This window comes from Ixodes scapularis, unplaced genomic scaffold, assembly GCF_016920785.2.
Source record: "Ixodes scapularis isolate PalLabHiFi unplaced genomic scaffold, ASM1692078v2 PGA_scaffold2__306_contigs__length_199485367, whole genome shotgun sequence".
In the NCBI taxonomy this organism is placed as follows: Eukaryota; Metazoa; Arthropoda; class Arachnida; order Ixodida; family Ixodidae; genus Ixodes; species Ixodes scapularis.
This window is the reverse complement of record NW_024609857.1, coordinates 30,945,317-30,962,442: the sequence shown is the minus strand read 5'-3', so window position 1 is coordinate 30,962,442 and position 17,126 is coordinate 30,945,317. Positions and strand designations below refer to the sequence as shown.

Below are 17,126 nucleotides of genomic sequence, written 5' to 3'. Positions count from 1 at the left end.
AAGATTCGTGATGGGCGGGCAGGCGGCGCCGTGAAATTGCAAATTGCTGAGAAGCGTATTCGACGAAGAATATGCTACGGGAAAGGAGAGCAGTCCCACACGAAAAGGAACGCGTTGGAAAGTGGCAGAGGGTACTTGGCTAAAACCGCAGCGACACCACTCGCACATCGTTCAAAAGACAAGTTAACTGTAGACACGATGACAGAATTACCTCAAGCACGATGAAAGCATGTTTTCTTCACGTTCATGTCCGCAGACAGTGTTTGCATGCCAAATGCGACGGGACTGTCGTAAAATGGAAGCCCGCTCCAGACAGTGTGCTGAAGACTGTCTTTTGTATACGATGGATTGGCAGCGGGTCCTCGGACAAGCCAAGTGTATATCGAACCAGTTTTCAAAGTGCCACAACGCGTTTATTTATTTATTTATTTTTTTTTTTTTTTGCGAACAAGTACGGATCTGAACGGAAGAAGCTACGTGTACGCGCAGCACCGCGCCTATACTTATGGGAAGGCCCACGCACTCTGATTTTAACGTCATCACATTACGTCCAAGGTTGACAGACTGGAAATGACTCTTACGAGTGCGGCGCGTCAGTGTTCGGTTGGGCCTTTTTGTTCGATCAGTGTGTCGATGCCCGGCGTTGAAACTTCAATAATTGCTTTCTGCGCGCTGCCATTTTTTGTAGAACGCGTTGCGAGCTAACGTGGAGTAACTCACCGCACACGTGTCCACAGCCAGCACTACCTAGAAGAATCGAAGCCCGTGCGCTCGAATTTTGCCGTCGTCGCAGTACAGATCGAGCGAATACGCTGATTGGACGCGAGCGTTCTGTCGGTGCTCAGTTGTGTCTCGTGCCCAATCAACGCGTCGAAGGACGCTCGGCATTTGGCTCGGAAATATGACTGCAGCACTTTTCATCTCGGTAATATTTGTCTAGAAAGCTGTATCTCTCTAGCCGAACAACTCTTTGCGCATGAGCAAAACGCGCCAGTATAGACAAAGCTGGCAGTGTGCGAAAGGCAGTTATTGGAATGAACTGTCGCCACTGACAGCTTAACAAATGCCGGGCGCGGTTTCTATGCGCTCATACTGCTCGCTTCGTGATTAGCTCTTCGACTTTCTTATCGAAGAATGCTACAATCTGATTGGCTGCGGAGTGACAATGAGACGCACGAGAGTCACCACGCCTCGCGTTATTATGCCCTTTTCAAAAAAGAAGCGCCATCTGGTACCCGCTGCGCCAATCAGCCGAGTCCGCCATTGTTTGGGAGCGTATACACTCCGAGCAGGACGCGAGGGCTACGTCAACACTCGGCGTGAGCACGGAACCAATCACACGGTTCGTCCCCGGGAAATGGCGACCGCCAACGCTGCTCGGTGGAGTTCCGAAAAAGAAGGCTCAATTCCAGACGCTTTCGGTGCCCATACATAAAGAAACGAGCGAGCTTTTATTAGTCTAGGTATAGCGTCGATCAGCGCCACTGACGCCGTATCGTCGCACTCACCCTTGCAGAACTTCCGGCAGGGCAGGAGCGGCCTGCCCGCGCGGCACGGCGGCTCGAGGAGCGAGCAGAGCAGCTGCTTGAGCCTCGGGTTGCACTCGGTCTTGAGCATGAGCGCGAAGAAGAGCAGCGTCCGGTTGAGCGAGATGCGGTCCCGGTCCCCGACCAGGTTGGGCAGCAGCGTCGAGTTGTACGGCAGCACGTCGTCGCACAGGGACAGCTGCCGAGGCCGGCACGCCGCCGCTGTGGGCACGGGGCACACTCATGTTATCGAACCGATTATTTAGATACTTACCGGAACGGGAGTGCACCTTAGGACGAATCTCCGCTTTTCCACGCCAAATCTGAGCACAGCTAACGATCCGAATTGAGAAAAAAAAAATGCATCGGCGCTCGTCGTTTTTGCGAGCTTGCTAAACTAAACCATGCGCAAAAAAAAAAAAAAAAAAAGAAACACGCAGGGAGGTTAGTTTTGTTACATATATTACTAAGTCGTTAGCAACTGCAGTTAGTAATGGGATTGTTGATGACAGTTACTAACCGGGGAAGTTAGTAACGGAAAGCTAGCCTCATACACAAAGCCCAGTGGGAACCATCGAATTGATAAAAAAAAAGAAGTAAACAACTATGAATTGCTATAGGTGGCGTTAATATTTGCCTAATTTAAAGGCCACGAAATATTTGCATTACACGCGCGCTTAGCGTCGTTACACTTTATATTGCGCACAACACATTAAGTCGTCAATCGGCCGCACGCATCACATAGAGCATAGGTCTCAAACACACGGCCCGCGGGCCATGTGCGGCCCGCAAATCACTGCGGCCGCGGCCCGCAGGCAAAGCGGCTGCGGGGCCCGTTTCCGTGTCTCGATTGCTAAAAATGGCACGCGCCATAAGGATCTCGTGCAGCGTGTATATTTCCGCTCGAAATGAAGCTCTGCACTTATAACATATTCCAATACTTGATGAATATTTTTAATTTTTTTTTTTGCCCTGTACTTCGTTTTAATGTTTTTTCCAAGCTTTTCTCGTGCTAATTACTTGTACGACAATTCCGCTACAAGGCTGCAAGCCCGAGTTTCTTCGCGCACCATTACGAATTCTCGCTCTGCTGAAGCCACTGCCAAAGATAAAGCTATGAGCTCGGGACTCAGAAAATATCACCACTAAAAGACGAGCGTTTTCTCAAACTGCTGCTATAAAAATCTAAGGAAAGCAAGAACTTTCGTGTAAAGAAATTCCTTTTTCGAGACATTTTAGCTCGATTAACACCCGAGTCAATTGAGCAATGAAGACGACAATGCGCTTGCTCTTCTGTTCTAATAAAAATGCCAGCACGTAGGATGGGCACTATCATTTTATTATTTTTTTATCCCATCAGATAAGGGCCGCCCAAAGTCGTCCTATAAAGAAACCAATGCTAAAGACGACACTGGCACAACTGCAAGTTTACAAAAAAGATCACGATGTCCTTTCTGTTGCCCCATTGTGAGGCACACCACAAAAAATTCAGCTAGCAAGCACTCCAACCACAACGTGAACATGGTGTTTGAATCCGTTTTAGTCCATCTCCGATCATTCTAATATTTCCCGAAGACAAGTGGTTTCGAAATTTCGAACGTGATAATATGCGCCTACGTATTGAAATGGGGACGAAAGCCGCATTAAAACGACCGGGTGAACGTTAAAAAAAAAATAAACATAAAGTTAAGCTTATGCATCGTGCTGGTTGAACCGATTGACTCGACCTCTGAAATGCACGACAAGAAAGCCGAGGACCGGGTCTTGAAGCCATAAGCGTAAACCTAATAAACAACGCCGCGCATTTCTGAAGCTGTCAGTGATATATAACCATCGAACGAACGTTATCTCCAGTTATCCAATGGCACAGTGGCACAGTTCTTACGGCATGATGCATTGTACACGCTACAGGAGCTCACCCGGGCTACTAAGCAAAATAAGTTCAACTCGAACGAACACCAAACGCTTCGTGTGTCTACAACACCGCGCCAGCCAGAAGCCCTCCAAGTGTGCCAAAGGCTTCCAAGAGGGGCCCCCGGCAGGACCTCCGTCCACCACCATCCATTAACTGCAACCTCACGGCGCGAAGACAAGGCTCCTCAATCGCCGATTACGTGTCCTACAAAAGAGGAAGACCGGATTCCGCCGCAGAAACGATCGCGCGAACAAGCAAACGATAGCCTGTCGACTCGCAATGTCGGAGACAGTTGGCGAAGCGAGAGGGTGGCGAGAAAAATCTAGAATACGGCCTATATTTGCTCGTCGTTTATGTCCCTTCTCACGCAGGCAGAGTGAGCGGAACATATCCTGTCCGCCACAAGAAGCGAGACGATGGAGAGATGTTCGCAACGACCACCGGGTGGCAAGGATGTTGGCGCCCGCGAAACTTCGATTCGAAGGCCACGGCACAAGTGACCCCGCCGCCGGGCACGTTTCTTCCTGAACGCAAAAAAGTCACGTGCCGGCGGCTCTGTCGACATTCTTTTTAAGGGTCCTTTCGTTTCGACGTAAGATGCAGTTTGTGTGTCTAGTGTGTGTGAGTGAGCGCGCGTGTGTGCGTTGTTTGTTGCTGCTGTTGTTGTGGTTTATTCCGATGTTCGAATGGAGGGTTACACATTGGTGCCGATTAGACTGCCACAGTTGCATCATGGCAATTGCGTGCGCGCGTGTGAGCGCCTGCTTGGGGGGTGCATATAATCGATAAGGCATTGATTGGCCCTCAATGTGACTCGAGGGGAAAATAGGCTCCCATTCGTCTTCCAGACGGAACTTGGTGTCACCTTAGTGCAGCGACTAGAAGCTCTATCTGGGCAAGTCGTAGGCTTTGGAAGACCTGTGTGGCTGCCGTCGTGGGTCGTATACTCGATCAACAGTCGACGAGTCAACCCCTATATTCCATCTGACAAACACCTGCAGGTCGGACACAGGCACTACGGGTGCGACTTCCGGTCTTTTAAAAAGTGCCTTCGGTGATCGAGTTCTCGTACAAACAAAAATCATTCTGCTGAGCTAGCCGCACGCTGTTGTGCAGTTTTCTGCTCCGTGGAGATCTGTGAGATCTGTGAGGCTCATGTTTATCCCAAAAACTGCAGTGAGAATATCCCGCTTCTCGCAAACTATACTGTTACTAACTTCCTCGCAGCATTATGCCGAAAGCAAAAAAAAAAAAAATAAAAAAAATAAAAAGCACACGTTCTAGAAAACAACAAAAAAAGAGTTTGTGAGTTCATTTTTTTTTCTTTTGCAGAACACGAAGACAGCTAATTACAGCGGAGAATAGAGAGACCCCATCGGACGTCGAAGCTCGGAATACAAATAGTTCTGAAAAATTTCATGTACGCAGGAGGGACAATGAGCCTTCCCCGCCACCGAAACGATACTAATGGTAAAACTATTATGATCTTGAAAATAGTCAATAAGACTGTCTTTCTCTCGTTTTTGTCAATTTTTGTTTTCTTCTTGACTCGTCCTGCTTTGTAAAATATGTCGATTAATTTTATTTCCCTATAATATCAACCAGCTCATTCCTTAGCGATACATTAACCTATTTTTGATTTAAAGTTAACAAGACTACTTCAAGTGTTACTACGCAATGAGCACGATTCGCTCAGGCTTTTGGCGCGCCATTAAAACTCTTTTGAGGTGCCACTCCGCCAGCTCATTGCTTCTCGACTAAATGAACGCATGCTCTTCGCGTTCTTTATCCATCAACCTGGTACACCCGCTTGCTAAAAAAAAAAAATCTTTGTATTGAGTACGAGTGCTGCGTACTCAGATTCAATCCCGTGCCTGGAGCCCAAGCAATGGCGATCATTAATGTTGCTTGATGAACTTTTGAAAAAGAGCCTATCGTCACTGCGATTCGCGGAGCACGTCCCTGAAACGACGACGTCCGAAAGGCGCATTGAGGCCAAAGCGCAATCTGTGCGTTTTGTAGCTTTGGAACGTTTTTGGCGTAGCGTCGCCGTGTGTATACAGCATAGCATTACCACGTATAGCATAGCGTTAGTGGAGAGATTTGTATGCGGAGAGTTTAAAAGAAGTTAAAAGTTTAAACTCTCGGGGACTTGCGTTACCGCAAGTCCCCGAGAGTTTAAAAGAAAACGCAAGCTGTGGCGAATACTTTCCGAACATCTCACCATGTCTCCTCAGCCAATCAGGTTGGCTGCATTCGCGGACTAGGAAGTAGAAGAACCAATCACGAAGCAAGGATCGTGAATTGACATAATGGGCAGCGCCCCCGTATATCCGGGGATTATAGCGAGAGTAGCAAAGGTATATAATGCCCACCCTTAGGGGGAAGTATAGCGACGCTCCTTGTGACGCCGACTCGCATGACGGTGCAGTTTTTTGGGGAACAAATGGCGGCGTCGCGGTCACACCGAAAGGCAACTTTCTGAGTTGCCAGCTTCTATAGGCGGCCAGTTGGTCTTCTCACCCGGATGGAACTTCTCGGCCCAGGACGTTCTCGGCACGACGGCGTGTCCGTAGAACTTGGCCGTGGTCCTGGCGTGGTTCCGGTTCGACGAGTGTCTCCCGGGGGCGGGCAGGCGCAGGCCGACGCCGTCCATGGCGTACAGAGAGTTCTCCACACCTGCGCGAGGTTAAAAAAAAAAAAAAGAAATCTTGAAACACTGTATATAGTTAGTGCCTAAATTCACTTGATCCGGGTAAAGTAGCGCCAAGATGGGCGCCGTCATGGCTGGCTGAATGAGCAGTTTCTCTTTTGACCTTTTCATTCTTGGTGAGCCGATTCAAATTCCCGGTGACAGCTTGCTTTATAAAGACGCTTCTACCGAGATTTTGCTAACCGCAATACCGGGGAAAGAAGCGCACATCTTCGCTCCACCACGACAGGGGGCGTCGGTGCTTGGCTGCATTGAAAAATAATTTTCCTGCCTTGAAATACGCGAATACTCTATCATTATAAGAGATATGCGCGAAAAAAGCATAATTGATAAGTTGACCGGATACACTGTGCCAAAGACGCTTATACTGGCGAGGAACGCCTTCAGTACAATGTTCTTAGGTTCTTACGTAGAATGTTTTTGTTCTTATGTAGTTGTTCATGTTCTTAAGTGGATTGAATCATTCCTTAGTCATTGTTCTCAGTTTGTTCTCGCTAACAGAGCATTCTCCTGTTTCTCTCCCGTTTCCTCCCATGTTCCACCGGGGTCTTTACACTATTTAATCGACATTAATGATCTCCCTCTTTACCTCTCGTCCTTTGTTCGTCTTTTCGCTGATGACTGCGTTGTTTATAGACTAATAAAAAAAAATAAAAAAACGACCATCTTGCGCTCCAGAACGACATTAACAAAATTACTGAATGGTGCCGCACATGGCAGATGTGTCTGAACATTAACAAATGCATGCACCTCTGCATCACCAGTTCTTCCTCCCAGCCCTTAAACTCCATAACACACAACGACATTACCATTCAGACTGGTACACAGTACAAGTATGTTGGTGTTACCATTAATACTGTAAAACCTTTTATTTTCGCGCCTTTATTTATTCAGACTGGTACACAGTACAAGTACGTTGGTGTTACCATTAACACTGTAAAACCTTTTATTTTTGCGCCTTTTATTTGCGAATCGGACACAGGGGTCATCATCGCTACCGATATGTTTCGCGAATTCTAGACGCCTGCATTGAAACCATTAAGGACCGAAATTTTCGTGTGCCCTTAAATCTAGCAAATTTTTCAATTCGCGAAATTCACGAAAAAAAAAAGAAAATGGGCTCGCAAACTTAGAAGGTTTTACAGTATATCCTGGAATGTTCATGTCGACAAGACATTTTCATCAGCAAACCGCTCACTTGGCTATATTCGTCGCAATTTCAAGTCTGCCCCTTCTAACACTTGTTAAGCTCGAGTATACGCTTTCGCTATCTGGCACCCACATCAGTCTTTTTTAACTAACGCGATCGAATCTGTTCAAAATCGTGCTGCTCGATATATTCTTTCTAATTAGTCTCGCTTTTCTAGTGTCACTGCAATGAAATGTCAAATAACTCTTCCCGACCTTTCCGTTCGCCGCATAATTTCCCGTCTTTGCCTTCTTCATAAAATTTACTATTCGGAACCATTACGACATTTCCTACTCAGCCAGCCGAGCTATATCTCAACAAGACTTGACCATTCAAGCAAGCTTGCCCGCCCCAAGACCATCAACATTCCCTTCTATCAGAAGCTATTGTGTGCTGGAATGGCTTTCCCGATGACATTGTCGCCATCACCCATAAGTCTAGAATTGTACTAACCGACCACGCCCCTCCGTAACGCCCCTCAGAGCCTCGAAGGTAATTGTAAATAAATAAATAAAGAAATAAGCGCTAAATTGCAATCTTGGTGCGACTGGTTCAGAACAACCATTGCGAAGCTTCGAAGGTCTGAAAAGACCAAAATGGTGATTGCCTTGGCAACAGAAACTGATCAGTCAATCACCTTGCGAGGCTTCGGTCGTCTGTGTGTGAGTATCTGTTTGTGTCCGGCTAGCAGGCAGGGGAAGCAATGGCGCTACTTTCCCACGATCTAGCGACTTTATAGCATCTCATAATCACTCCACAGCGACTGAGACGGCGGTACAGTAGCCGACCGCAAAAGAACGAGTCACGAGACGAAACGTTCGAGCTAATAGGCCACGCCACGTGTTTCTTTAGAGTGATTCCAAACCTTTTGTCATCTCGGCAACTCTGCGTATACGATCAGCCCTCCTCAAGAAGAGTCTCCCGACTGTTCAACGTGACGGAACCCTCGTGAAAGCTGCCCTTCCCCTTCACGAGAGGCAGTCAGAACACCAGTCATTGGTCTTTGTTCAATCAATCAAATACTGCGCTGCAGACAGGTATATAATGTGCTCGGGACAAGTCCTGCGTTTTTGAAGCTGTCACCGACTATATAATATATCATGTTCAGTTTTGATGGTGTCCATAGGCTGCTCTTTCCCGCCATTAAACTTCGGCAGGACAAAGTGAACAGAGAGAGAGAGAGAGATAGTGGCAGTAGGTCGGGTTGGTGTTCTTTTGGTGGGGCGAGCCAGCTCTCCCAGGAGGTAGGGTGGAGGTTCGGGGGGAGTTGTTGTAAAGTGGCAGAAATGAGTGGTCTCGTGTGCGGACATTCCCACATCGTATGTGTGTTGGAAGCGAAGTCTTCGCAGTGCGGGCAAGAGGGGCGTCCAGGGAGCACCCTGTACGAAGTGTGTATACAGGGGAGTGTCATGACTCATGAGTGTATGAGTTTGAGCACGAAGTATAAATGGCGCCCTCCTCACGTGTGAAGTAGAGAGGGGAAAGGTGGAGAGTCGAGGCGGTCGGGCACAGTTCTTTAAGAATAACTGTTCGGGCTTCGTGCAGTTGCTTGCGGTGTTCGCGTGTGTCAAAGGATTCGGGCCATGGGGGTGGCATGCCGCAGAATTCCTTTAGCGCGCGCGTGCGCTCTTGATTTTCCTCACATACTCCGATGGCCCGAAACTCACTGAATGGTGACTTGTTGATAAGGGTGAGCGGTTAGGTGTTGTTGGACGAGAGAGTGTATGTGGGGAGGGAGCGTGTTGTCCCGAAACTGTCGACAGGCTCCTTGACTATCCGTGCGAATGAGGATCTGACTGTGGTGATGTACGGGGAGGGTGATGGCCCCTGCGATCGCTAGTGTTGCGGCCGCCATGGAGGTGAGTACCCCCTCATGTAGAGTGGTATGAGAGTGTGGCTAGTAACTGCCGTGCGGCATCAGTCAGGGTGATGGCCGGCGTCAGCGTAATACGCGACTGTACTCGGGGGTTCCCCTTGCTTGGTGAGGCGTTTGAACTAGATGCCCCCACCTCCAGCGCGACCTTTCTGTCTTCACGGCCGGGCTAAACAACGGCATTCCTTACGGCATCGGCTTTCGATTTAGAAGCAACGGGAGTTCTTCTACCACGAGAGGACGCAACAACTCCACCCCTCCGAGTACTGCTTGAACCACCCTGAACAACTGTTTCGACCACCGTGATTGAAACTGTGTGCCAATGTATACTCGTACGAAACAACAGTAGTGCGCTGATTGAAATACTTTTGGTTTACAATAAGTAGACGCTTGCTTGTGGAAATTTGTTCCTTGAGACGAGAAAAAAAGAAGAGATATTCTGCGTAAGTCCCTGCAGGCAGGCGGCCTCATGGGCTGTAGCTTTAACTGGCCAAGTGGCCAACACAGTAGGGTGTCTTGCTCGAACGAGTTAAAGCGCCGTAGGAGGGGTGAAGGTCGTACCTAGCGACTCCACCGAGCTGCGCTGACAGAGAGAAACTAGATCCCCATTGTGAAGGCCGTAAGAAAGCGCGCCTTTTCATTCTAAACCAAACGTGAAGAGGGCTTCGTCGCATGCGCAGCAAAGCCCAGGGGAAGACAACGTGGAGGCGGAGCATACGTACTGCGTTCCTAACTTGTCACCGACCCGAAAACACCGTCTTTACTTTGAGGGCTTCAGTGTTTCTTTCGATCGCTCCATTACGTACGCCGACATGGTGGTGGAGCGACTTTTAGCGAAAAGTTAAACGACGACACCTTGCGAAACTCCCACTGCTCGTACATCACACAAAAGACGTTCGCCCTGCAGACAGGATGACACAATTACCTGCGGACAGGCTCTCAAGCTTGTTCGAAGCACGGTTGCTTCAGACACGTGTACGCTTTGAACAGGTCTGTGGGCATTTCTTGTACGGCCATCATGACAGCTGTCATACAGAGAAGAAGTGACCCCAGACAGTGTCTTCAAGCTGTCTTTTGGATGGATGATATTGGCAATGACCTTTATAACGGCTGTAGCTTGCCCCACCTAGCCTTGCATGGCGTATTCGCAGTGTGACCGCGGCTTTGACGAGACGACGGCCCACGAACGCGTCGGAGTCACTCACCGTTGAAGTGCGACAGGACGAGCCGGCTCACGGCGAAGAAAACCACGACGCCGACGAAAACGGCCCTAGACTCCATGACGGCCCGGGTAGCTGAAGGGAAGGGTGGTAAGAGGGGAGTTACAATTACCATCTTGATTCGCGCTATTTCGCGACATCAGCAACCTATAGGGGTCGCCACCGTCGGGCAAGTATGGCGGTCTTAAACAGGTCGTGCCGTGCCACGTGCCAGCTCTAACGCACAATGTTCGGGTTCCAGCAGGCAAGCAATGGACTCAGAGTTTTGCTGGATGCCCGAATAGGGCTAGGCCAACGCGGTGTTTAAAAACAAGCCTGCGTTTGACCCCCCCCCCCCCCCCCCCCCCCTCTTTTCCTTCAACTTCCCCCGAGGTGCGATGAAACCAGATTCACGTGATGCGTCTGCGTCAAGAGTAGCGCCACCGAAGCAGCGTGACGCCACAATAGCCGCGTATATACTATAGCGGAATAGGGGTTAAGGACGGCCATAGCCCCCCATCTTTTTCTTCCTCTCATAAAGATTGCGTGGAGATTGAACCTGACCCTCCATTAAATTTTATGACGCCTTTGACCGGATACAAAATGGCCGTTTACTCCGAAACGGGAATGCCCCGAGACAGCGTGCCGCTCTTGCGCGCGGCGGAACCGGAACAGCAACCGGTGGGTCTCTCGAAGTCGGCCGAGTCTACATTCGCGGGTGGTTCCTGAATTTTTAGTGCCCCGCGATGCGCTCGGAATGCCAATCAATTAACGTCCTTGAATCAGTGAAGGCAATGAAAAGTAAGATAGGGATCAGCTAGGATCCCATTCTCTCGCAGTCTCGGTGGCTCGGTCTTTCGCCACTGAAAGCCCATTTGCAGCGGAAGCAACGGGTAAGCGTATAATAAGGGGGGAAATGCGAGGCATCGCCTCTAGTGCGAAGCCTTCTCCCTCTGGTGGCCCATCGGCGTCTTGCGAGCACGCGCAGCCCAAGCACGACGGAAGGCAACTAGCGCATGCTGAAAGTCAAGGTAAAAAAGAAAATATCTTAATTTTTATTTAAGTAAATTAGATTTATTTTTATTTAAATCCAACTGACACGATTTAAACCACTTCAGCTAGAAAAAACTTTTTCATCTATAGATAAGTATTTTTAAATGACTGCCTGATACAAATATTTTCTGCTTAATAATGCTTTGCTCCAAATTAAAAATACATGGTTATGGGAAGCAATACTGGTAAACAAATGGTAAATAGAAAATATTATCAGTATTATATTAGGGAAAAGTGTTTCACATTCTAAAAAAAGCCCGTGCGTCTGCTTTCCCGCACGACACTCGGAGAGCCAATCACCGCAACTTACGGAGGCAGCTCAGCGAATGACGATGCCAAAACATATGTTTAGACCAAAAAACGCAGTCTGAGTTGTGACATTAAGCAATGCAAGCGTGACGTTTTGCATTGCTTAATGTCACAACTCAAGACAGCGTTTTTTTGGTCTAAACATATGTTTCGGCATCGTCATTCGCTGAGCTGCCTCCGTAAGTTGCGGTGATTGGCTCTCCGAGTGTCGTGCGGGAAAGCAGACGCACGGGCTTTTTTTAGAGTGCATTTACATCATTGAAGAAAAATTGGTGCGATTTATATCATCATGTAAATCATGATTTATTTCACGATTTCAATCATCTTGATTGTTATTATCCACCCTGCTGGAGGCGGATATTTTGCACGTATTCGGTTGCAGCAGACTATACCCGTATTCACCTCAAGAACCATAGTAAAAAAAGTCCGGCGCCTCGCGGAGCATTACTAATATTCCCTTTTATGTGGATGATTAAGAGAATATGTAGGCGCATTTTAGATTAGATATGTGTTCTCTTATCAAGACGTACACGTTCCAAACGCCAAAAGTATCGTATATTTTCCTCCGACACCCAAATCTCGTAACAACTACTTCGCGCCGCGTATAAACAATGCGCAAAACTTGTTTTTTTTCATGGGGTGAAAACGGGTATAGAGGAGCCGATGACCAATTAGTTGGAGAATATTCGGTCAACGTCTGCGACATTATCAGTTCTGCGACGTAGCATGGTGACCCATATCATTAGCATGCTCTACCCGGTTATCCATTTTCTTTTTTTGAACACGAGCAGTAATGGTGTTTGATCATAATGGACTGCCCGAAGAGAAGCGATGAACGCTCTGTGTTTTGTGTTAGAACTCGTCGGGGAAAAAAGAAATGAAAAAACGCACGAAACGCGATATATATATATATATATTTTTTTTCCCCAATGCGGCCAATGGCACGCCAACCGTGGAATGCGGTTTTTTCAAGCTCCGTAATAATTGGTTCGTTGACGTTGTATTTTGCATACCGCTGGCCTGCATAAAACTATTCTATACTCTCAGAGGGCAAAATTTCGTAGCGGGAGCTGGGGACGTAAATTTCGCTCATTGATTGGTTCTTCGTGGCCAGCCTAACTCCAGCTCAGCCCGCCATCGATAACGTACCAGGAGAGAAAAAAAAATGTGCGTGTGTGCAAATGAAACGTTTACAGATTACTATCGCACGTCGAAAGAACGAGACGTGACTCACGAAAAGTTTATCTATGAGTCTCTGACAACCTATATTTAAATTAATTGTATAAAAAATGAAAAGCAATGATTATTTACAAAGGCGCAGTCAGATGCTTCGAGTAGTTTAATGGCAGACTACGAGCTTTTCAGAACCCTCAAAATTTGACGGTACATACATTCACAAAAATAAGAGACAAATTAAGTGAAGTATATACATGTTCAGAAAGCGCGGGGAGATTGCAGAGCTCAGTACCGCGTACGAGAAGTATACCGATACTGGAAGAGCCTTTCGGTTCCATTTACGCATATCTGAATGCCACCGCCCTGTTACTGAACCATTTTAGTGCCAAGCTATCACTCTAAAAAAATACCGTGCGTCTGCTTTCCCGCACAACGCTGGGAGAGCCAATGACGATGCCGAAACATATCTTTAGACCAAAAAAAACGCAGTCTGAGTTGTGAGATTAAGCAATGCAAGCGTCATGTTTTGCATTCCTTAATGTCACAACTCAGACTGCGTTTTTTGGTCTAAACATATGTTTCGGCATCGTCATTCGCTGAGCTGCCTCCGTAAGTTGCACTGATTGGCTCTCCGAATGTTGCGCGGGAAAGTAGACGCAAGGGCTTTAATAGAGTGTAGGGATCTTATGTGATTCGTGATTCGGAGTAGACACACATATAGACGGAGGAAAGCTTTATGCCCGGCAAAGCTTTTTTTTTTAATTAATAGAAAAAACAATTGAGCTACCCATTTGGATATTATATTTGGCATAAGACAGATATACGTATATATATATATATATATATATATATATACAGCGTGGGCGAAATAGATTGAACGCACTTTAAACTGACCGCATAAACCGCTTGCTTAACTTATCGCGCTGGGATTTACTACAGAGGTGCCTGAAGTTTATAGAAGCTTTCGCTAGAATTGTGGAAAGATTGGCTCACCTGAGTAAATCAAGAAAAACAAAAATGAACATACGTTTTTCCTATACTCCGCATGTACACTAAAAAAAAAAACGATTATGCGTTACCGTGGCACTTACTTGGTCCAAATGAAGTGAGGAATAATAAATAAGCCAATTCTATTTTCTTCGTATTTCACAACTTTTTCAATCGTTTTCCAAAATAGCCAACAACGATTTTTTTTTTCTTTTGTTGATGATTTCGAGATAGAAGGCTTAGCGATAACTTTTCCACAGACAAAACCAGTTTTTATTATCTTTCTTTTGACTCCGGAAGTTTCATGTATTCATACTCTCAAATAATAAATGCACTCGCTTCGAGCACCTCCGTGGTGAATCCTTTAGTGAATCCCAGCGCCATAAGTCAAGAAACCGATTTATGCGGTCAGTTTAAAGTGCGTTCAATTCATTTCGCCCACGCTGTAGTTGCGTCGCTCTCCTTGCATTGACTTTTCTAACTTTGGTGGCGTATGACAAGCTTTACTATTGCCCCCTTGATGTGACGAATTAAACGTGTCATGAAACGATATCGGGTGGGAATGTTCATGACTTTACAGAGGCGTATTGGTCCTCTAGTCTGGCCCAAGTATGGACCTTTCCATCGCTTATCACTCGGGCCAAAAGTGCTGAATCGCTGCGCTCTGAACGCACGCCCATCGTCTGATCTACCGCACAGCAGATCAACAGCGCATGCTCAGAAGACGTTTATGCAGCCCAGCAGACAAAAATGGCAGAGCGCAGAAGGCGATTTTCGCAAAGGTCTTACTCGCACAGACCGTTACTGATTCGGAAGCTTCTTGGTTGCAGTGAAATTTCGAGGGTTCAAAGGGGACTATTTTTTTTCACTCTTTCCTTCGCAAAGCTTGATTACGTCATTGTGAGATCAAAACCACCCGCCTGACGACAATCGAGCCCAGCTCATGGATTGGACACGAGAACTGCGTGAGCACTCGACTTCGGCTCGTAACAATCAATGCCTCGGCGGACACTCGGGTAGTGGTTCGTGTCCAACCACTGCGGTGATGAGAGAAGCCGAATTCTAACAATGCCTGGAGCTCAGCACGCGTTTTCTACTTCGCCAACTCCAGCGCGTGGCTGTGATTAACGTTGGTGATATAGGATAGGCACCAGGCCACGTGGCAGCTTGTTCTGGATCCGAGTTGAGGGGATGAACGATGCTCATATTTCTCGCATTTTTTGACGACTGCCATTGCCTAGAAATAAAAACTAAGGCACGTTTGTTCAGTTATTTACGTTAGGGGGTGATTCTAACCAGTATTTAGCGAAAGTAGAAAAATCGTTTTATGGCTCCTTTAAGCTAACATTGCAGCCAATGCCACAAGCACGAAAGCTCGAGGTCACCGCTTTGAAGCGTACTTCCACAGAACGAGTGCTCGCGCTAGAAATGCATGTCCCGAAGCCAGGAGCGCGGGCTAGCTCGCGCTTGTACCTTTGGTTGCAGCTGATTAGGAGCATAGGGCTACGCCTTGATAGCGGGAGCTCGTGCTATCACTTTGATGCTTGAATTGAGCACGCGCCCGTTGGGTCCGCTCTCCGCAGCATACGCGACCTACTAACACTCTCTACTGATTGGAGGGGGATCGCAGTAGGAGTAAGCGTTGTATTGAAAAGGAAAGACTGAACAGAGGGTGATCGGTGGCCGAGCTGGCTGCGCACACCAGCTTGGAGCACATGGAGCGAAAGCTCGCGCTGCGGAACCCTTGGCATCCTGGGTTCAGTCCGCCGCACCCCTGCCCGTTTCGATCTGGATGAGCACGGTATACCGGCGTGCGGTCGTGTATCACTATACTGCGTGATGCACGCTAAAGACCCCACGCTAGCGGTTGTACTGCACTGGTTAAATTGGTTATCAATAGCTGAGAGACAAGTCGCTCGTTGAGGCATGACTAAGTTCAGGCTGTATAAATCTACTGATTGACCGTTGTTGATATCAAGTTCCTGCTTGCCGGCCAATGAAAGGCCCACGTTCTGCGCTATACGCTACGTTCACTGCGCCCGAAGTCGGAGTATAACAGGGCTTTTAGGCTGTCTACACGCCACTATTTTAAAACCCGAAATCTGCACTGTCGCGCCAGGTGGCTTGATCACGCACAAAACGCTGATGCTTCTATAGAAAGCAAGAAGTGCGGATTTTAACTGGGAACTTAGACAACCCTTATCTGATAGGTTCCGTACGCAACCGCCACCAACATACACTCTAAAAAAAAACCGTGCCTCTACTTTCCCGCACCATACTCGGAGAGCCAATCACCGCAATTCACGGAGGCAGCTCAGCGAATGACGATGCCGAAACATATGTTTAGACTAAAAAACGCTGTCTGAGTTGTGACATTAAGCAATGCAAAACGTCATGCTTGCATTGCTTAATGTCACAACTCAGACTGCTTTTTTTGGTCTAAACATATGTTTCGGCATCGTCATTCGCTGAGCTGCCTCTGTGAGTTGAAGTGATTGGCTCTCCGAGTGTGGTGCGGGAAATCAGACGCATGGGCATTTTTTAGAGTGTATGTTCATAAATTATTAACCACCAACTCGATGGGCATGAACTTCGGGACGCCAGACAGGGCCTTCGCCGTCTTATTTATGTCAAAACTTCAGTTTTCTATAGTTGGATTTCGAGAGGTGTTCTACGCTCGTGCGTATGCGCTTACGAAGAATTGTGCAATGTACTTAAGGTCATCAACGTTTATCAGCCGAGTCCACCTTTCTCCGAGTTTGCCTGTTCGATTGTCCTGCGTCCTGCCGTTTCTTAAGCTGCCCTTGATTCTTCCTTGGTAGCTGAAGTCCCTTAGCGTGTGTGTGCTATAGCGATGCATTCGGAACGTCAGCCACCAGCTAAGCCAATGCCAGAGGCGAAATCTGTATAATTCTTCAATGATGCCGCCTTAGAGTGTCAGTGACAGAGAGGTGGACGTCGTTTTGCAACTGAAATGATATGCTTCTCGCAGCGTGGCGCCGGTCACCCTTCTCACTGATAAAAGCAGACAACCAACGATCGGTTTTCCGAGTGCGTTGCGGGGCAGCTTACACGCACACAGGAGCTTCCTCGAGAGAAATTCGAATGAATAATGAAGGCGCAGCAAGATATATCAGACCGCTCCTGCTTTCCACGCGCGATGCCGCCGTCCCTCCCGCGGAGAAA

General features: G+C 47.6%; 1 protein-coding gene across 1 annotated transcript in view; it reads right to left on the bottom strand.

Annotated features, from left to right (window-relative positions):
* The window catches only part of LOC8028676 (atrial natriuretic peptide-converting enzyme-like), a 31,707-nt gene extending 21,201 nt beyond the window's left edge, over positions 1–10,506 (bottom strand). The window contains exons 1-3 of the mRNA XM_029989994.2: positions 10,422–10,506; positions 5,965–6,120; positions 1,509–1,748 (exon numbers count right to left, since the gene is read on the bottom strand). Coding sequence (XP_029845854.1) covers positions 1,509–1,748; positions 5,965–6,120; positions 10,422–10,497 — 472 coding nt within the window. The 5' untranslated portion in view covers positions 10,498–10,506. The remainder of the gene's footprint in view (positions 1–1,508; positions 1,749–5,964; positions 6,121–10,421) is intronic.
* Between the last annotated feature and the right edge of the window lie 6,620 nt (positions 10,507–17,126).